General features: G+C 40.9%; 1 protein-coding gene across 1 annotated transcript in view; it reads left to right on the forward strand.

Annotated features, from left to right (window-relative positions):
* The first annotated feature begins 7,066 nt into the window (after window positions 1-7,066).
* The window catches only part of LOC125101311 (nuclear envelope pore membrane protein POM 121-like), a 29,254-nt gene continuing 17,935 nt past the window's right edge, over window positions 7,067-18,385 (forward strand). The window contains exon 1 of the mRNA XM_047731872.1: window positions 7,067-8,411. Within this exon, the coding sequence (XP_047587828.1) occupies window positions 7,186-8,411 (1,226 nt within the window). The 5' untranslated portion in view covers window positions 7,067-7,185. The remainder of the gene's footprint in view (window positions 8,412-18,385) is intronic.

Consider the following 18,385-nt stretch of genomic DNA (forward strand, 5'->3'; position numbering starts at 1 on the left):
AGTTTTTTCAATAAATGCTGCTAGTACACTTGGATAGCCACATGCAAAAAAGATGAATTTGGCCAATTACCTCACATAATATATAAAAATTAATTCAACATGGATCATATAACTACATGTAAGAGCTAAAACTACAAAATTCCTAGAATTTTATAATTCTTAAAACAAAAACACAAGAGGAAACTTTGAAACCTTATGTGTAGGAAAAAACCTTCACTCTTCCCCGTGCATGTTTCTCCATTGCTCTCACGTGACCCCAAAGTCACACTTGTGACTCCTGATGTGTGTGGGTTTTCCCAACACCAAGCAATTTGTGACCCCATCTGGGGTTCCTGTAATTTAATTCCATTCTGACGCTTCCTACCTGGAGATAGAGTCAGATCCCACAGGTTAAGTGCTCAGTCCCCCGAGACCGCCCTCACTTTAGATGCCAATTGCAAGTAGTAAGTCCCCAGGTTACCCCACAACTCTTGTCCAACTTGGCTATAAATAACAGGTTCTCATACCTCCTTCCTCTTTGATTTATTTGCTACAGCAGCTCACTGAACTCAGTGAAACACTAATGTTTACTGGTTTATTACATAACAAAGGCTATGCTAAAGGATATGGATGAATTGCAAGATAAAGTGATACATTGGGCAAGGTCTGGAAGGTCCTGATGGCAGAAGCTTCTGTCCTCATAGTCGTGGATCACATCACTCTCCTAGTACGTGGATGTGTTCGCTGACCTCAAAGCTCTCCAGACCCCTACTATAGTCATTTTATGGAGTTTTCCTTACATGGCAAAATAAAGTTTTTTAAAACATTTTATTTATTGGGACACCTGAGTGGCTCAGTGGGTTAAGCCTCTGCCTTTGGCTCAGGTCATGGTCTCAGGGTCCTGGGATCGAGCCCCACATCAGGCTCTCTGCTCAGCAAGGAACCTGCTTCCTCCTCTCTCTACCTGCCTCTCTGCCTACTTGTGATTTCTGTCAAGTAAATAAATATAAAAAACTAAAAAAAAAGATTTTATTTATTTATTTATGAGAGAAAGAGAGAGAGAGGCAAAGGTAGAAGCAGGGAGCCCGATGTAGGACTCCATCCCAGGACCCTGGGATCATGACCTGAACCAAAGGCAGATGCTTAAACATCAGAGCCACCCAGGCTCCCCACGGCATGATAAATTATTAACTCCATTTCCAGCTCCTCTTTCCTCTCTGGAGAAATATGAACTATAAAAGTTCTCCTGGTGAAGTCTCCGATGGGTATGAGGAACATGTTATTGGAAACTGGAAGAATACCAAGTGACAAAGAACTTGGCCACATTGTGTTCCCATGTGTTGTGAAAAGTGGAACTTGTAAGGGATGAACCTGGATATTTAGTTGAAAGTATTTCTAGGAAAAATGTTGAAGGCATGGCTTGCATTCTCCTGACAGCTTATAGTAAAATGTGAGAGGAGAGAAATAACTGGAAAAGGAATTACCAAGCAAAAAGGAAACAAGGTGAAGATTTTGAAAAATTCTCAGTTAATCCATATTTGCAAAAAATGAGGTGTTCTCGAGGGAGAACACCATAGGTGTGTGGCTGGACAACCTCCACTAAAGAGGTCATGGATGTGTGACATGTGGTTCCAATCAACCATCCCAGCAGAAGTACTGTGGCTTGGACTGAGAGGGGACAGAGGTGGGATGAAATGAAGAAAGCCTGTCAGACCTCTGGAATTTCAGAGGCAGGATATAGGATGACATAGCAATCTGGAGATGAATGCACATCATCCTTTGGTAACAGGGAAAAAGGACCCCAAACGTGGCTGCCATGGCCACCATGGGTTTAAAGGATGCATGACCAGCCAGCAAGACTGTCTCCTTCTTGGTTCCAGAGGGTTTGGGGCTGCAGCTCAGGGCTGTGAAGAAGCAGAACCAGAACCTTGGATGGTCTGGAGGACAGAACATTTGAGCCAACGAGGATTGTTTTCTAACCTTGAAATCCAGCAGAATTTTCCACAAAAGCCTCTTCAGATTAGCTGCTTGTATTCATGTTTGTGAACGTGTTCTGTAGAAGTTTTGCAGGCTGAAGAATAAAGATGCTAGTGCTGATGTTGATATAATAAACTAAATCATTAAATCACTTACAAATCTAATGGAATCTGCTTTGCTAAGTCTTGGGCTTGCTTAGGACCCATCATCCTTCTTCTTGACCATATCTTCTTTTTGGAATGAAGATGTCTATCCTATGTCTATCTCACCATTGTATTTTGTAAGCAGATAACTTGTTCAGTTTCATGGTTTCACCACCATAGTGGAATTTTGCCTCAGGATGAACCATCCCTCTAATCTCACCTCTACCTGACTTCGATGCTATTTAGATGGTATTTTGGACTTAAAGTTGTTGCTGGAAGACGTTGAGTCTTTTGTGGTTGTTAGGATAAGGCAAATGAATGTATTTTGCATGTGTGGGCCGAATTTTGGAAGAACCAGAGGACGGAGTGCTATAGGTTAAACTGCGTCCTTGCATAATTCACAAGTTGAAGTTCTAACCCTGAGTACCTCAGAATGTGAATGTATTTGGAGCCAGAATTTTTAAACAGATAATTAAGGTTAAATGAGGTCATTGGGGTGGGTTCTAATCCAGGATGACTTTTTTAAAAAGATTGTATTTATTTATACATTTTTAAAAAGATTATTTATTTATTTATTTGATAGAGCTCACAAGTAGGCAGAGAAGCAGGCAGAGAGAGAGGAGGAAGCAGGTTCCCTGATGAGTGGAGAGCCCAATGTGGGGCTCGATCCCAGGACCCTGAGATCATGACCCGAGCCGAAGGCAGCGGCTTAACCCACTGAGCCACCCAGGTGCCCCTATTTATATTATTTTAGGGAGAACACCAGTCAGGGGAGGAGCAGAATGGGAGGGAAAGAAGGGGAAAGAATCTCAAGCAGACTCCATGTGGAGCATGGGGCCAGATGTGGGGTTCAACCTCACAACACTGACATCAAGACCTGAGCTGAAACCAAGTCCCACACTCAATGACCAAGCCACCCAGGCACCCCCAATATGACTTGTTCTTTTAAGAGGTGGAGGCTAGGCTAGGACACCCACAGAAGAAAGGACCATGTGAGGATACTGTGGGCAGACAGCCATCTACAAGCCAAGGAGAGAGGCTTCAGAAGAAATCCACTCTACTGACACTTCGCTCTCTGAATTGTGAGCATATAAATTTCCATTTAATCCAAAAAGCAGTAATGAAATATTAATACGTGCTACCGCATAGATGAACCTCTACCATATAGATGAACCTCAAACACAATGTTCTAAGTGAAAGAAACAAGACATGGAAGAGCACATATTGTAACAGTTTGTTTATAGGAAATGTCCAGAAAAAGCAAATTTATAGAGACAAAGAGAACAGTAGTGGTTGCCTGTGAGTAAGAATGGGGAGTGACTGCAAACAGGCACAAGTTTTCTTTTTGGGTTAACAGAAATGTTATAAAAATTAGATTTTAGTGGAATTTTTGTAAAGTTACTAAAAATTCTTGAAGCGTAATCTTAATATAGGTGAATTTTATGGTGTGTAAATTATATCTCAATAAAGCTGTTTGAAAACCTAATGGTTGAAGAGTTATTCATTATGATATTTGTTGGATCACAGAAACATGATTATGTTTTACTTTAATGTGCCTATACTTAAGATTTATTTCTTCAATAGAGTAGTGGGTTACCTTTAAACCCACTACTAAAATTATCATTTTTGTAAAATGATAATTTTACTTTCATTTTACTAAAATGATAATTTTATTCATATTGTGGTGGTATCATGAATTTTTCTCTTATTTCACTTTAAAAAGGGCTTTGAAGCACAATAGGCTGATTAAACATTGGGAGGGTGAGAAGTCAATATTGTCAAAATATTCTGCTTAAAAATGATAGTCTCCAACTCCTGGATTTTAGGACCATTTGTGTATCTCATTAATGTACAGCCTTTTAGATATTGGTTATACAAAATCTTATTTCCTTCTGCTTGCTGAGAGCAGTACAGACTGTAATAACTACTTTGAATATTTAATTTATTTATTTGAGAGACAGCAAAGGGGGAGGAGCAGCCGAGAAAGAGGAGAAAGCAGGCTTCCCGCTGAGCAGGGAACCCCATATGGGGCTTGATCCCAGGACCCTGGGATCATGACCTGAACTGAAGTCATATGCTTAACCAACTGAGCCACCCAGGCATCCCTGTAATAACTACTTTGAAAAACTACCTGCCCTAGTAAAATGATTAATAATTTAATTAATAATTAATAATCCACTATGTGATAATGATCCAAATGAAGGCAAAAGATTAAAAACAACAATGACGAAGTGGGGGTAATTATGAGAATATCAAAACTCTGCCATAGTCTAAATATTCTAATGTGTTCACCACTGAACTAATCATAGTAACTTGAATCAGAATGTCTGTAGGGAGTTAAATTTGGAGCTCCACCTTGAATTGCCAGGTCATCTCTCTTATCCCACAGACATAGACTTATTGGAAAAGAATGACACAAAGGCCCACAGGGTCTGTTAACGTGCAGAAAACAAATATTAAAATGACGGGAGAGGATGACCTTGAAAACAGGAATCCAATTTTAGGTCCCAGTTATACCGTTCTGGTTTTCTCAAAAGACATTAAGTTGCTACCTCTAAGTTCTGATTTTTTTTTTTAATCTAATGGATTCTTTTTTTTCCCAATGAGATATAAATGACATGCCACATTATATTAGTTTCGGATGTACGACATAATGATTTGATATTTGGGGATATTGCAAGATGATTACCACAGAAAGCCTAATTAATATCTGTCTCCATACAGAGTAACAGAATTTTTTTTCTCATGAAACAACTTCTAAGACTTAATTGCTTAGCAACCTTCAAATATACAATGCAGCATCATTAACCACAGTCACCAGCCTGTACACCCCATCTCCATGACTTATTAATTTCTTAACTGGAAGTTGGTGACTTTTGGCTTCTCTCAACCATTTTGCCCACCCCCGCGTTCCATCTCCTGTAGCTAACAATCTATTCTCAGTATCTATGAGCTTGGTGTTTTTAAACTTTATTTTTTATTTTTTTAAATTTTACATTCCAAATGTGAGATTCTATACTCTCACTGACTTATTTCATTTAGCATAATACCCTTAAGGTCCATCCATGTCACAAATGATAGGATTTTATTATTTTTTTATGGCTGAAAAATATTCCATTGTGCGTAGATACCTATTTTCTTTTTTTTTTTAAGGGGGGGATTTTTTTTTTAATTAAAAAATTTTTTTTTGTCAGAGAGAGAGCGAGCACAACAGCGGGAGTGGCAGGCAAAGGCAGAGGGAGAAGCAGGTTCCCCACTGAGTAAGGAGCCTGATGCAAGACTCCATCTCAGGACCCTGAGATCATGACCTGAGCCGAAGGCAGACACTTGACTGAGCCACCCAGGCTCCTTGTAGATACCTGTTTTCTTTATTCAATCATCCACTGTTTGGGTTTTTTCCATATCTTGGCTATTATAAATAATGCTGCAGAGAACATGGGGGTGTATAAATCTTTTCAAATTAGTGTTCTTGTTTTCTTCAGGTAAATACCCAGAAGTGGCATTGGATCATATGGCTGTTTTAATTTTAATTTTTAAAATTACATTAAAATAGTTTCCATAGTGAATGCGCCAATTTATATTTCCAGGAACAGTGCACAATACTGCTCCTGTACAAGGTTCCCTTCTGTCCTCATCCTTGCCAACACTTAGTATTTCTTGCCTTTTGATTCCAGCCATTCTAACCCACAGAGCCACCCAGGTGCCCCAATTCCAGCCATTCTAATAGGTGTGATTTGATAGCTCATTGTAGTTTTGATTTGCATTTCCCTGATTAGTGACCTTGAACATGTTTTTATATACCTGTTGGCCATCTTTGTCTTTTTTTTGAAAAATGTCTATTCAGATCTTCTGTCCATTTTTTAATTGGATTTTTTTGACTGTTGAGTTGTATGAGTTCTTCATATATTTTGGATATTAACCTCTTATCAGATATATGATTTACAAATATTTTCAACCATTCAGTTTGTTGCCTTTTCATTTTGATGTTTCCTTTGCTGTGCAAAAGTTTTCTATTTTGATATAGTCCCACTTGTGTACTTTTGCTGGTCATCCAAAAAATCATTGCCAAGACTGACGTCAAGAAGCTTACCACCTATGTTTTCTTCTAGAAGTTCTGAGGTTTAAGGTTTTTAATGCATTTTGAGATAATATTTGTGTATGGTGTAAGAAAGGGGTCCAGTTCCATTCTTTTGCATCTGGCTACCCAGTTTTCCCAACACCAGGTCCTTTGTTGTAAATTAATTGGCCCTATAGGCATGGGTTTATTTTTGGGCTCTCCGTCTGTTCTTTGACTTGTCTCTCTTATGCCAATACCACACTATTCTGATTACTAAAGCTTTGTAATAACGCAGTTTGAAATCAGGGAGCATTATGCCTCCAGCTTTTTTCTTTCTCAGGATTGCTTTGGCTCTTTGGGGTCTATAAGTTCTGATTTTATAAAATGTATCTAGAATCCTTGCTTCCTAGGAAAGGGGAGGGAGAGACAAGAAGGAATACCTGGAGAGTAAAATTCTAGAGAAAGGAGAGAGGGTAGATTGGCGACTGCGATCTGGCATCTCAGCCCTAGCCAGTTCCCTCTTGGGGTCCTCCTGCCTCCTGAACATTCAGGGGGTTGTACCATCCCTCAGGATCTGGGCAGCACAGGCTCTGAGGGGCTTGGCCTCTGGGTATCGAGCCAGAGAGGAAGTACAGGTGGTGGGCCCTGATGCTGACTCTGAATCTCTTGCTTGGGGTGGGCACTCCTGAGCCTGGAGCGATTCTTGGGTTCTGGAACCACGGTACTGTACCATCTCCTAACGGAGCAGCAGGCTGGTGGCGTGAAGGGCGGCTGTGGCCGCCATGAGCTACTCTACCTCGTGCCAACACCTTCCGTGGGAAGCGGGGGTTGGGAAGCGCCCCGGGTGCGTGCACCCTTCCCTCGCGCAGTACTCACGCGCCCCTTTCTTCGCTCACGCGTTCCAAGCGTGCGTCATAGGCGGCACACCTAACAGTGCGCGCTTTGCCTGGGGCCCCTTTGGCAGCTAACGGAAACCTCTCTGAGCCACTGACTCCATTTGAAGGACGCGACCTTGCAGAACTGCTCCTTATGGGCAGTTACCTGAGCCGGCCTCGCCCTCGGCTGGCAGCCTCTCCTCTGCTGGGTGGGGAGCAGCCCGAGGCAACTGAGAGCCTTGGGCCCAGGCCCGCGCACCCCGCCCACGGTGTTCCCCGGGCTGGCCGGGTTCACTCGGCGGCGTCGACCCTGGACGTAGCTCGAAGGCTGTCATACGAGGATCTTGTGGCTTCACCACGTCGTCGGCGGCGGCGACACCGTCGGCGGTTTGCCATAACCCATCGGCGGCAATATCCAATCCAGCAGGCCCGGTGTTTATTTCTGGGGGTCTTTTCCTCTGTGCCCCCGACCAGCCACCCGAAGCCAGCGCTGTCTGCCTGCAGCTCCAAGATGTTCTGCGCCTCCGTAATCCTGAAGATGGTGTCCGCTAAGGGAAAACTGACGCTCCGTTTGGCTCTGAAGCAGACGGTCATCTGTATGTGGTCCTCACTTTCTGGTCACTTCCCAAATCTGTGCGTAAGGGAGACCTTGGTGAGGGCCCTCGAAGAGAACCGCCAGGTGAGCGCCACGCCCGAGAAGGAGCTGGCCTCCCTGGCCGAGAGCAGGGAGGGGCTGGCCAAGTCAGAGGAAGGACACCCAGTCCCCGAGAAGCAGGATAACCTGAGAAGGGGCGCCGAGAGCAGCCAGAGTGTGCCGTCTGCATTCAGACGGCTGATGGTCAACGGAGTCCTCTCTTCCTTCGTGCCCAGGCCTGGGCCTTTGAAGAGAGACTTCTGCTCCACGAGCTTAGAAGATGGCCTGATTAAGAAATCCCACACCTGCTTTTTGAGCTCATGCAGCAAACGCAATGCCATCACCAGTTCTTACAGTTCCACTCGAGGTGTCCCGCCGCAGAGATGCTGCCGATGCGCCGCTGGGATCTGGGGAGCAGCCTCCTCCCAGCCCCAGCCGACCATGAAGAAAGCCAGCGAGGAAAGCTGCCATTCTAGCTCTTCAGCCTCAGTAGAACCACAAAGGAAGATCAGGAATGAAAAGGCTGCCGAGGGAGAGGATGGGCAGAAGCAAAGTTTGAGCAATCACTCACCTCCCCCTGACGGTTCCAGGCCCCGGAGGCGCAAGATTCCTCTACTGCGGTCGTCGAGGCGAAATGACCCACTGATCCTGCCTCCACCGCCCCAGCTAGGCTATCGAGTCACCGCTGAAGACCTTGACTTAGAGAAGAGAGCTGCGATCCAGTGGATCAACAAGGTGTTGGAAGGGTAAGACCGAGGTCCCCTCTGACTATGGCGCCCTTGAGCCTTCCTGTTTGCGCTCCTCCTCCCAGCCCCCAGCACGAATGAAGAGCGGGAGAGCTTCTGGCAGGTGCAGAACTCACCAGGCCAGGGGGCCTTCCTATGGTGGGATGGCGGGGCACCTCCATGGGCTGTTTTTCTTGGTTCTCCCTAAGCTTCTGCCTTGTTTGGCTTGGCTGTAAAAAATTGATCCTTTCCCCCTGGCTCACCAGGGTCTGTTCCTCAGTACTTCGTGCTGGACCTTACTGGTTCTTTGGAGGAGAATTGTAGGAAACCACCCAAGTCCAGCTATGCCCAGGGCACTGTACCTCCGGGTCCAATACATCCATCAATAAGTTAGCTGTTTCCATAGACACAATGTTCCATTCCCATCGTCATTCTGCCAGATGGTGTCCCTAGAAATTGGGCGGCTGGAGCTTGTTAGACTGGTCCACCGAGGGGTCAGGACCCCTGCAACAGAAAAGGGAAGCTTTGGACTAGTTTATCTTCGGGCAGGATGCAGGCAAGACACCCACTGCTGCCACAACTGCCCTTTCCCTCCTTCCCCATTTGCTTAATTAGACCCTTGTCAGTCTTTCTCCTTTCTACATGTGAATGCTTGGTGCTGCATGAACATTCAGGAAATGAACAAAGTTGTATGTGTCACACACATATATAGTCATATGTATTTATATGTCATGCATAGTCATGTATATACATAGTCATATATGTATTATATATTATGTGTATATGTATTATCTATTATATAACATAATGTACATGTAATGTATATATACTACATATGTATAATGGATATGAATAATGTATATGTATATATAACACAATACATATGTATAATATAGGTGTACATAATACATAATTATAATGTATATCAGTATATTATACACATATGTGTAATATATGATATGTATAATAACGCATATACATACATGTAACATATATCATGTACAATATATTACATATAGACTATAAAATGTGTATTACATATAACGATAGATATTGAATATATATGTGGTGTTTGTTAATTTGCCGAATGTTCCATATCTTTGCTCTTTGAACCTAGTGGAGGAAAAATCGATTTGTGTAAGTAGTTTTTCTACTGTGTCAGGTTTTTCTGTGGCTCAGCTGATGGGAAAGTAGCACCACTTTTTGCCTCTAGATGCTGATTCCTGATTTTTGTGTTCAAGTCCATGGGAAGGCAGTCCACACGCTAGCCTTTTCCCACTTCTGCTTCTCACCTGTCCACCTGACATCACCATGGGCTGTATCATGCCTAGTATATGTTAGGAAATGACGTGTGACAATGAAGTCTTTATTTAATTCCTAAATTTGCTGCAATTTTAGACTTACAGGACAGTTTACACAGATAGTAGAATCTCCGTCTAGTCTTCATTAAGCTTCTCCTAATGTTACCATCTTACCAAACAATTACCGAAGCCAGGAAACTAACAATGATATGACGCTATTAGATGAACTTCAGACTTTAATTGGATTTTCCTTTCTAGTAAAGTTTTCTTTCTGTTCTGGTATCAATCCAGAATCCCATGTTGCATTTAGTTGTCATGTCCCCTTAGTCGCCTCCAAATTGACCATTTCTGTCTTAATGCCTTGTGTAGCCTTGATATGTCTGAAGAATACTGATGAGGTATTTTGTAGTTTCCCTGGATTTGGATTTCTCTGTTTTCTCAGAAGAACACTGAAATTACAGATTTTTAAGAAAAATCTCAGAGATGATGTACTCTTCTCAGAATGTCATCTCAGGGGCACATAATATCCCTATGTCTTATGGGAAATGTTAACCTTGATTACCTGGTTACGGTCGTGTCTGCCAGGGCTCTCCACTGTATATTTTCCCCTGTGTAATAAATATTGGGGGAGGGAATCATACTTTGATGATACAAAAGAATCCTGTTTATCCTTAAACTTTGCATCATCAGTAGATCTTGCCTACACCAATTATTTTTGTACCGTTTTAATGATGATTTTCTATTTCCTTTGTTTCTTCTACATTTAATTAAAAATTCTTCTCTAGGGAAAGGTTCTCTTGATTTATTTGTTTATTCAGTCATTTAAATCTGGATAGGCTCATCAATGTTTATTTTGTTCTTTGGGCTATTATATTATCACTATTATTTTTTTTTGTTCAAATTGTTCTAAATTTCACCATTGTGAACTTATTTCAGGTTAGCTGGTAAGTCCTTTTTAATATGCCTGTACATGCATGCATTCCCCCCTTCCCCTTTTCTGTAGGATTTCTTTATCTTCTAGCCCCATAAGATGCTCCAGGATCTTGCACTTTACCTATCCCAGTTCTGGAGTCACCTACTGCTCCAAGGAGCTTTGGTTCCTTTTACTGGAGAATGAAAGTTAAAAAACAAGATGTCGGGCACTCAGATGTGCTCATTGCTACTAGGAAGTCTCTGCTTCTAGGTTCTCTCAGGAGACAGAATTAGGAAGTATATGTTTCTGTTTATACATACTTACCTATATTTCTATATTTGTGTGTGTGTGCATGTGTGTGCACAAATGAATCTACACTGATACCTCAGCCTATAATTCAGAACTATAGGTTTCATTCTGGAAATATTCCCCTTTGCTTATGTGTAACTTCTTTCTCCAAACAGTTTCTCCAGAGAGACCTGGTCTAATCTATCTATATTATACTTATTTTTCCAATTTAATATTTGTCCAATTTCAAAATTTGTCCAATTTAATATGCTTACATAGTATCTATAATATATTTATTTAATTGACAAATTCTACAATACATGTAGTTTTGGAATTGCCAACCCTGTGGGCAACTTATTATTATTGTTTGTGTACAATTATTTCTATTTAACCTTACAGTACCCACTGCTTTAACTAAAACATTGCTTTTAAAAATCACTGGGTTCAGCTTTCAGCTTCCTTTCAGTGAGGTTACGTGATCCATTTGTACCACACCAAGATTCATTTCTCACAATCTGCATTCCACTTGGGGTTCCTCCAACAATCTAGTCGATTTTAATTTGCAAGCAGGAAAACTTATTCTTTTGATATACACTTTGCTTGTATTTTGTTGAGTACCTTTTTAAAAAAAAAAGATTTTTTATTTATTCATTTTTTTAGAGAGAGAGCAAGAGCAGGGGCAAGGAACAGACAGGGAGAGAGAAGAGGAAGAGTGAGAGACTCTCCAGCAGATTCCACACTGTGTGTGGAGCCTGACTCAATCTCATGACCCTGAGATCATGACCTGAGCTGAAACCAAGAGTCAGAGGCTCAACCAACTGAGCCATCCAGGTGCCTCTTATTGAGAATTTCTGTGTCTGTGTTCATGAGAGACATTGGTCTGAAATTTTACTTTCTTGTGTTGTTTTTGTCTGGTTTTGGTATCAGAAAAATACTACCCACATAGAATGGGTTGGGAAGGGTTCCCTCCTGTTGTACCTGGGAGGATTTGTACGATTGTTATAATTTCTGCTTGAAATGCTTGAAAGGGTTTACCAATGAAGCCATGTGGGTCTGGTTTTCTATTTGTGGGAAGACTTAAAATACTAATTCAATATTTTGTAAGTCCACTAAGGTTTTCTAATTCTTCCTGAATCATTTTCTATAATTGGCATCTTTCTGGGAATCTTCCCATTTCATATTATTTGTCTAATGTGTTGGCTTAAAATTATTCATATTTCCTTATCATCCTAATAACTATCCTTAAGGTAGAAAATGATACCCTCTCTTCCATTTCTAACTTTGTGCCTTTTCTCTGTATCTCCATCTGAATGTCTCCCATTCTACATTCTTGCTTTCCTTCTGGTCAGTGAGGTTAAAGGTTGATCAATTGTGTTGATTTTTTTTTTAAATTTTTTAATTTTTTCAGCATAACAGTATTCATTATTTTTGCACCACACCCAGTGCTCCATGCAATCCGTGCCCTCTACAATACCCACCACCTGGTGCCCCCAACCTCCCACCCCCCACCCCTTCAAAATTCTCAGATCGTTTTTCAGAGTCCATAGTCTCTCGTGGTTCACCTCCCCTTCCAATTTCCCTCAACTCCCTTCTCCTCTCCATCTCCCCTTGTCCTCCATGCTATTTGTTATGCTCCACAAATAAGTGAAACCATATGATAATTGATTCTCTCTACTTGACTTATTTCACTCAGCATAATCTCTTCCAGTCCCGTCCATGTTGCTACAAAACTTGGGTATTCATCCTTTCTTTTTTCTTTCTTTTTTTTTTTACAGCTTTATAAACATATATTTTTATCCCCAGGGGTACAGGTCTGCGAATCGCCAGGTTTACACACTTCACAGCACTCACCATAGCACATACCCTCCCCAATATCCATAACCCCACCCCCCTCTCCCAACCCCCTCCCCCCATCAACCCTCAGTTTGTTTTGTGAGATTAAGAGTCACTTATGGTTTGTCTCCCTCCCAATCCCATCTTGTTTCATTTACTCTTCTCCTACCCCCTCAACCCCCCATGTTGCATCTCCTCTCCCTCATATCAGGGAGATCATATGATAGTTGTCTTTCTCCAATTGACTTATTTCGCTAAGCATGATACCCTCTAGTTCCATCCACGTCATCGCAAATGGCAAGATTTCATTTCTTTTGATGGCTGCATAGTATTCCATTGTGTATATATACCACTTCTTCTTTATCCATTCGTCTGTTGATGGACATCTAGGTTCTTTCCATAGTTTGGCTATTGTAGACATTGCTGCTATAAACATTCGGGTGCACGTGCCCCTTCGGATCACTACGTTTGTATCTTTAGGGTAAATACCCAGCAGTGCAATTGCAGGGTCATAGGGTAGTTCTATTTTCAACATTTTGAGGAACCTCCATGCTGTTTTCCAGAGTGGTTGCACCAGCTTGCATTCCCACCAACAGTGTAGGAGGGTTCCCCTTTCTCCGCATCCTCGCCAGCATCTGTCATTTCCTGACTTGTTAATTTTAGCCATTCTGACTGGTGTGAGGTGATATCTCATGGTGGTTTTGATTTGTATTTCCCTGATGCCGAGTGATATGGAGCACTTTTTCATGTGTCTGTTGGCCATCTGGATGTCTTCTTTGCAGAAATGTCTGTTCCTGTCCTCTGCCCGTTTCTTGATTGGATTATTTGTTCTTTGGGTGTTGAGTTTGCTAAGTTCTTTATAGATTTTGGACACTAGCCCTTTATCTGATATGTCATTTGCAAATATCTTCTCCCATTCTGTCAGTTGTCTTTTGGTTTTGTTAACTGTTTCCTTTGCTGTGCAAAAGCTTTTGATCTTGATAAAATCCCAAAAGTTCATTTTTGCCCTTGCTTCCCTTGCCTTTGGTGATGTTCCTAGGAAGACGTTGCTGCGGCTGAGGTCGAAGAGGTTGCTGCCTGTGTTCTCCTCGAGGATTTTGATGGATTCCTTTCTCACATTGAGATCCTTCATCCATTTTGAGTCTATTTTCGTGTGTGGTGTAAGGAAATGATCCAATTTCATTTTTCTGCATGTGGCTGTCCAATTTTCCCAACACCATTTATTGAAGAGGCTGTCTTTTTTCCATTGGACATTCTTTCCTGCTTTGTCGAAGATGAGTTGTCCATAGAGTTGAGGGTCCATTTCTGGGCTCTCTATTCTGTTCCATTGATCTATGTGTCTGTCTTTGTGCCAGTACCATGCTGTCTTGATGATGACAGCTTTGTAATAGAGCTTGAAGTCTGGAATTGTGATGCCACCAACTTTGGCTTTCTTTTTCAATATTCCTTTGGCTATTCGAGGTCTTTTCTGGTTCCATATAAATTTTAGGATTCTTTGTTCCATTTCTTTGAAAAAAATGGATGGTACTTTGATAGGAATTGCATTAAATGTGTAGATTGCTTTAGGTAGCATAGACATTTTCACAATATTTATTCTTCCAACCCAGGAGCATAGAACATTTTTCCATTTCTTTCTGTCTTCCTCAATTTCTTTCATGAGTACTTTATAGTTTTCTGTGTATAGATTCTTAGTCTCTTTGGTTAGGTTTATTCCTAGGTATCTTATAGTTTTGGGTGCAATTGTAAATGGGATGGACTCCTTAATTTCTCTTTCTTCTGTCTTGTTGTTGGTGTAGAGAAATGCAACTGATTTCTGTGCATTGATTTTATATCCTGACACTTTACTGAATTCCTGAATTCCTGTACAAGTTCTAGCAGTTTTGGAGTGGAGTCTTTTGGGTTTTCCACATATAGTATCATATCATCTGCAAAGAGTGATAGTTTGACTTCTTCTTTGCCGATTTGGATGCCTTTAATTTCCTTTTGTTGTCTGATTGCTGAGGCTAGGACTTCTAGTACTATGTTGAATAGCAGTGGTGATAACGGACATCCCTGCCGTGTTCCTGACCTTAGCGGAAAAGCTTTCAGTTTTTCTCCATTGAGAATGATATTTGCGGTGGGTTTTTCATAGATGGCTTTGATAATATTGAGGTATGTGCCGTCTATCCCTACACTTTGAAGAGTTTTGATCAGGAAGGGATGCTGTACTTTGTCAAATGCTTTTTCAGCATCTATGGAGAGTATCATATGGTTCTTGTTCTTTCTTTTATTAATGTGTTGTATCACATTGATTGATTTGCGGATGTTGAACCAACCTTGTAGCCCTGGAATAAATCCCACTTGGTCGTGGTGAATAATCCTTTTAATGTACTGTTGAATCCTATTGGCTAGTATTTTGGCGAGAATTTTTGCATCTGTGTTCATCAAGGATATTGGTCTGTAGTTCTCTTTTTTGATGGGATCCTTGTCTGGTTTTGGGATCAAGGTGATGCTGGCCTCATAAAATGAGTTTGGAAGTTTTCCTTCTATTTCTATTTTTTGGAACAGTTTCAGGAGAATAGGAATTAGTTCTTCTTTAAATGTTTGGTAGAATTCCCCCGGGAAGCCGTCTGGCCCTGGGCTTTTGTTTGTTTGGAGATTTTTGATGACTGTTTCAATCTCCTTACTGGTTATGGGTCTCTTCAGGCTTTCTATTTCTTCCTGGTTCAGTTGTGGTAGTTTATATGTCTCTAGGAATGCATCCATTTCTTCCAGATTGTCAAATTTGTTGGCGTAGAGTTGCTCATAGTATGTTCTTATAATTGTCTGTATTTCTTTGGTGTTCGTTGTGATCTCTCCTTTTTCATTCATGATTTTATTTATTTGGGTCCTTTCTCTTTTCTTTTTGATAAGTCTGGCCAGGGGTTTATCAATCTTATTAATTCTTTCAAAGAACCAGCTCCTAGTTTCGTTGATTTGTTCTATTGTTTTTTTGGTTTCTATTTCATTGATTTCTGCTCTAATCTTTATGATTTCTCTTCTCCTGCTGGGTTTAGGGTTTCTTTCTTGTTCTTTCTCCAGCTCCTTTAGGTGTAGGGTTAGGTTGTGTACCTGAGACCTTTCTTGTTTCTTGAGAAAGGCTTGTACCGCTATATATTTTCCTCTCAGGACTGCCTTTGTTGTGTCCCACAGATTCTGAACCGTTGTGTTTTCATTATCATTTGTTTCCATAAATTTTTTCAATTCTTCTTTAATTTCCTGGTTGACCCATTCATTCTTTAGAAGGATGCTGTTTAGTCTCCATGTATTTGGGTTCTTTCCAAATTTCCTCTTGTTATTGAGTTCTAGCTTTAGAGCATTGTGGTCTGAAAATATGCAGGGAATGATCCCAATCTTTTGATACCGGTTGAGACTTGATTTAGGACCAAGAATGTGATCTATTCTGGAGAATGTTCCATGTGCACTAGAGAAGAATGTGTATTCTGTTGCTTTGGGATGAAATGTTCTGAATATATCTGTGATGTCCATCTGGTCCAGTGTGTCATTTAAGGCCTTGATTTCCTTGTTGATCTTTTGCTTGGATGATCTGTCCATTTCAGTGAGGGGAGTGTTAAAATCCCCTACTATTATTGTATTCTTGTCGATGTGTTTCTTTGATTTTGTTATTAATTGGTTTATATAGTTGGCTGCTCCCACGTTAGGGGCATAGATATTTAAAATTGTTAGATCTTTTTGTTGGACAGTTCCTTTGAGTATGATATAGTGTCCTTCCTCATGTCTTATTAGTCTTTGGCTTAAAATCTAATTGATCTGATATAAGGATTGCCACTCCTGCTTTCTTCTGATGTCCATTAGCATGGTAAATTCTTTTCCACCCCCTCACTTTAAACCTGGAGGTGTCTTCGGGTTTAAGATGAGTTTCTTGTAGGAAACATATAGATGGGTTTTGTTTTTTTATCCATTCTGATACCCTGTGTCTCTTGATTGGGGCATTTAGCCCATTAACATTCAGGGTAAGTATTGAGAGATATGAATTTAGTGCCATTGTATTGCCTGTAAGGTGACTGTTATTGTATATTGTCTCTGTTTCTTTCTGATCTACTTCTTTTAGGGTCTCTCTTTGCTTAGAGGACCCCTTTCAATATTTCCTGTAGAGCTGGTTTGGTATTTGCAAATTCTTTCAGTTTTTGTTTGTCCTGGAAGCTTTTAATCTCTCCTTCTATTTTCATTGATAGCCTAGCTGGATATAGTATTCTTGGCTGCATGTTTTTCTCGTTTAGTACTCTGAATATATCATGCCAGCTCCTTCTGGCCTGCCAGGTCTCTGTGGATAAGTCTGCTGCCAATCTAATATTTTTACCATTGTACGTTACAGACTTCTTTTCCCGGGCTGCTTTCAGGATCTTTTCTTTGTCACTAAGACTTGTAAATTTTACTATTAGGTGACGGGGTGTGGACATATTCTTATTGATTTTGAGGGGGGTTCTCTGAACCTCTTGAATTTTGATGCTTGTTCCCTTTGCCATATTGGGGAAATTCTCTCCAATAATTCTCTCCAATATACCTTCTGCTCCCCTCTCTGTTTCCTCTTCTTCTGGAATCCCAATTATTCTAATGTTGTTTTGTCTTATGGTGTCACTTATCTCTCGAATTCTCCCCTCGTGGTCCAGTAGCTGTTTGTCCCTCTTTTGCTCAGCTTCTTTATTCTCTGTCATTTGGTCTTCTATATCGCTAATTCTTTCTGCTGCCTCATTTATCCTAGCAGTGAGAGCCTCCATTTTTGATTGCACCTCATTAATAGCTTTTTTGATTTCAACTTGGTTAGATTTTAGTTCTTTTATTTCTCCAGAAAGGGCTTTTATATCTCCCGAGAGGGTTGCTTTAATATCTTCCATGCCTTTTTCAAGCCCGGCTAGAACCTTGAGAATCGTCATTCTGAACTCTAGATCTGACATATTACCAATGTCTGTATTGATTAGGTCCCTAGCCTTTGGTACTGCCTCTTGTTCTTTTTTTTGTTGTGAATTTTTCCGCCTTGTCATTTTGTCCAGATAAGAGTTTATGAAGGAGCAAGTAAAATACTAAAAGGGTGGCAACAACCCCAGGAAAATATGCTTTAGCCAAATCAGAAGAGATCCCAAATTGTGAGGGGGGAGAAAGGGGATAAAAAGGGGTTCAAAAAGAAAAAAAAAAGAAACTATTTAAAAAAAGAAAGCCAATAAAGAAAAAATATAAAAAGAGGAAAAAAATATATATATATTAGATAAACTATTTAAAAAACATTAAAAAAGAAAACGGTAAAAGTTAAAAAAATTTAGCAGAAGAAGAGAAAAAGAAAAAAAAATTGAAAAAGAAAAAAAAATTAAATTAACTGCAAGGCTAAAAAATCATGGGGAGAAAGCCATGAGTTCCATGCTTTGCTTTCTTCTCCTCTGGAATTCCGCCGCTCTCCTTGGTATTGAAACTGTACTCCTGGGTAGGTGAACTTGGTCCTGGCTGGGTTTCCTGTTGATCTTCTGGGGGAGGGGCCTGTTGTAGTGATTCTCAAGCGTCTTTGCCCCAGGCGGAGTTGCACCGCCCTTACTCGGGCCGCTCTGAGTAATCCGGTGGGTTTGCTTTCGGGAGCTTTTGTTCCCTGAGCACTTTCCGTAGAGTCCGGAGGACAGGAATGAAGATGGCGG

This window comes from Lutra lutra, chromosome 5 (assembly GCF_902655055.1).
Source record: "Lutra lutra chromosome 5, mLutLut1.2, whole genome shotgun sequence".
In the NCBI taxonomy this organism is placed as follows: domain Eukaryota; kingdom Metazoa; phylum Chordata; class Mammalia; order Carnivora; family Mustelidae; genus Lutra; species Lutra lutra.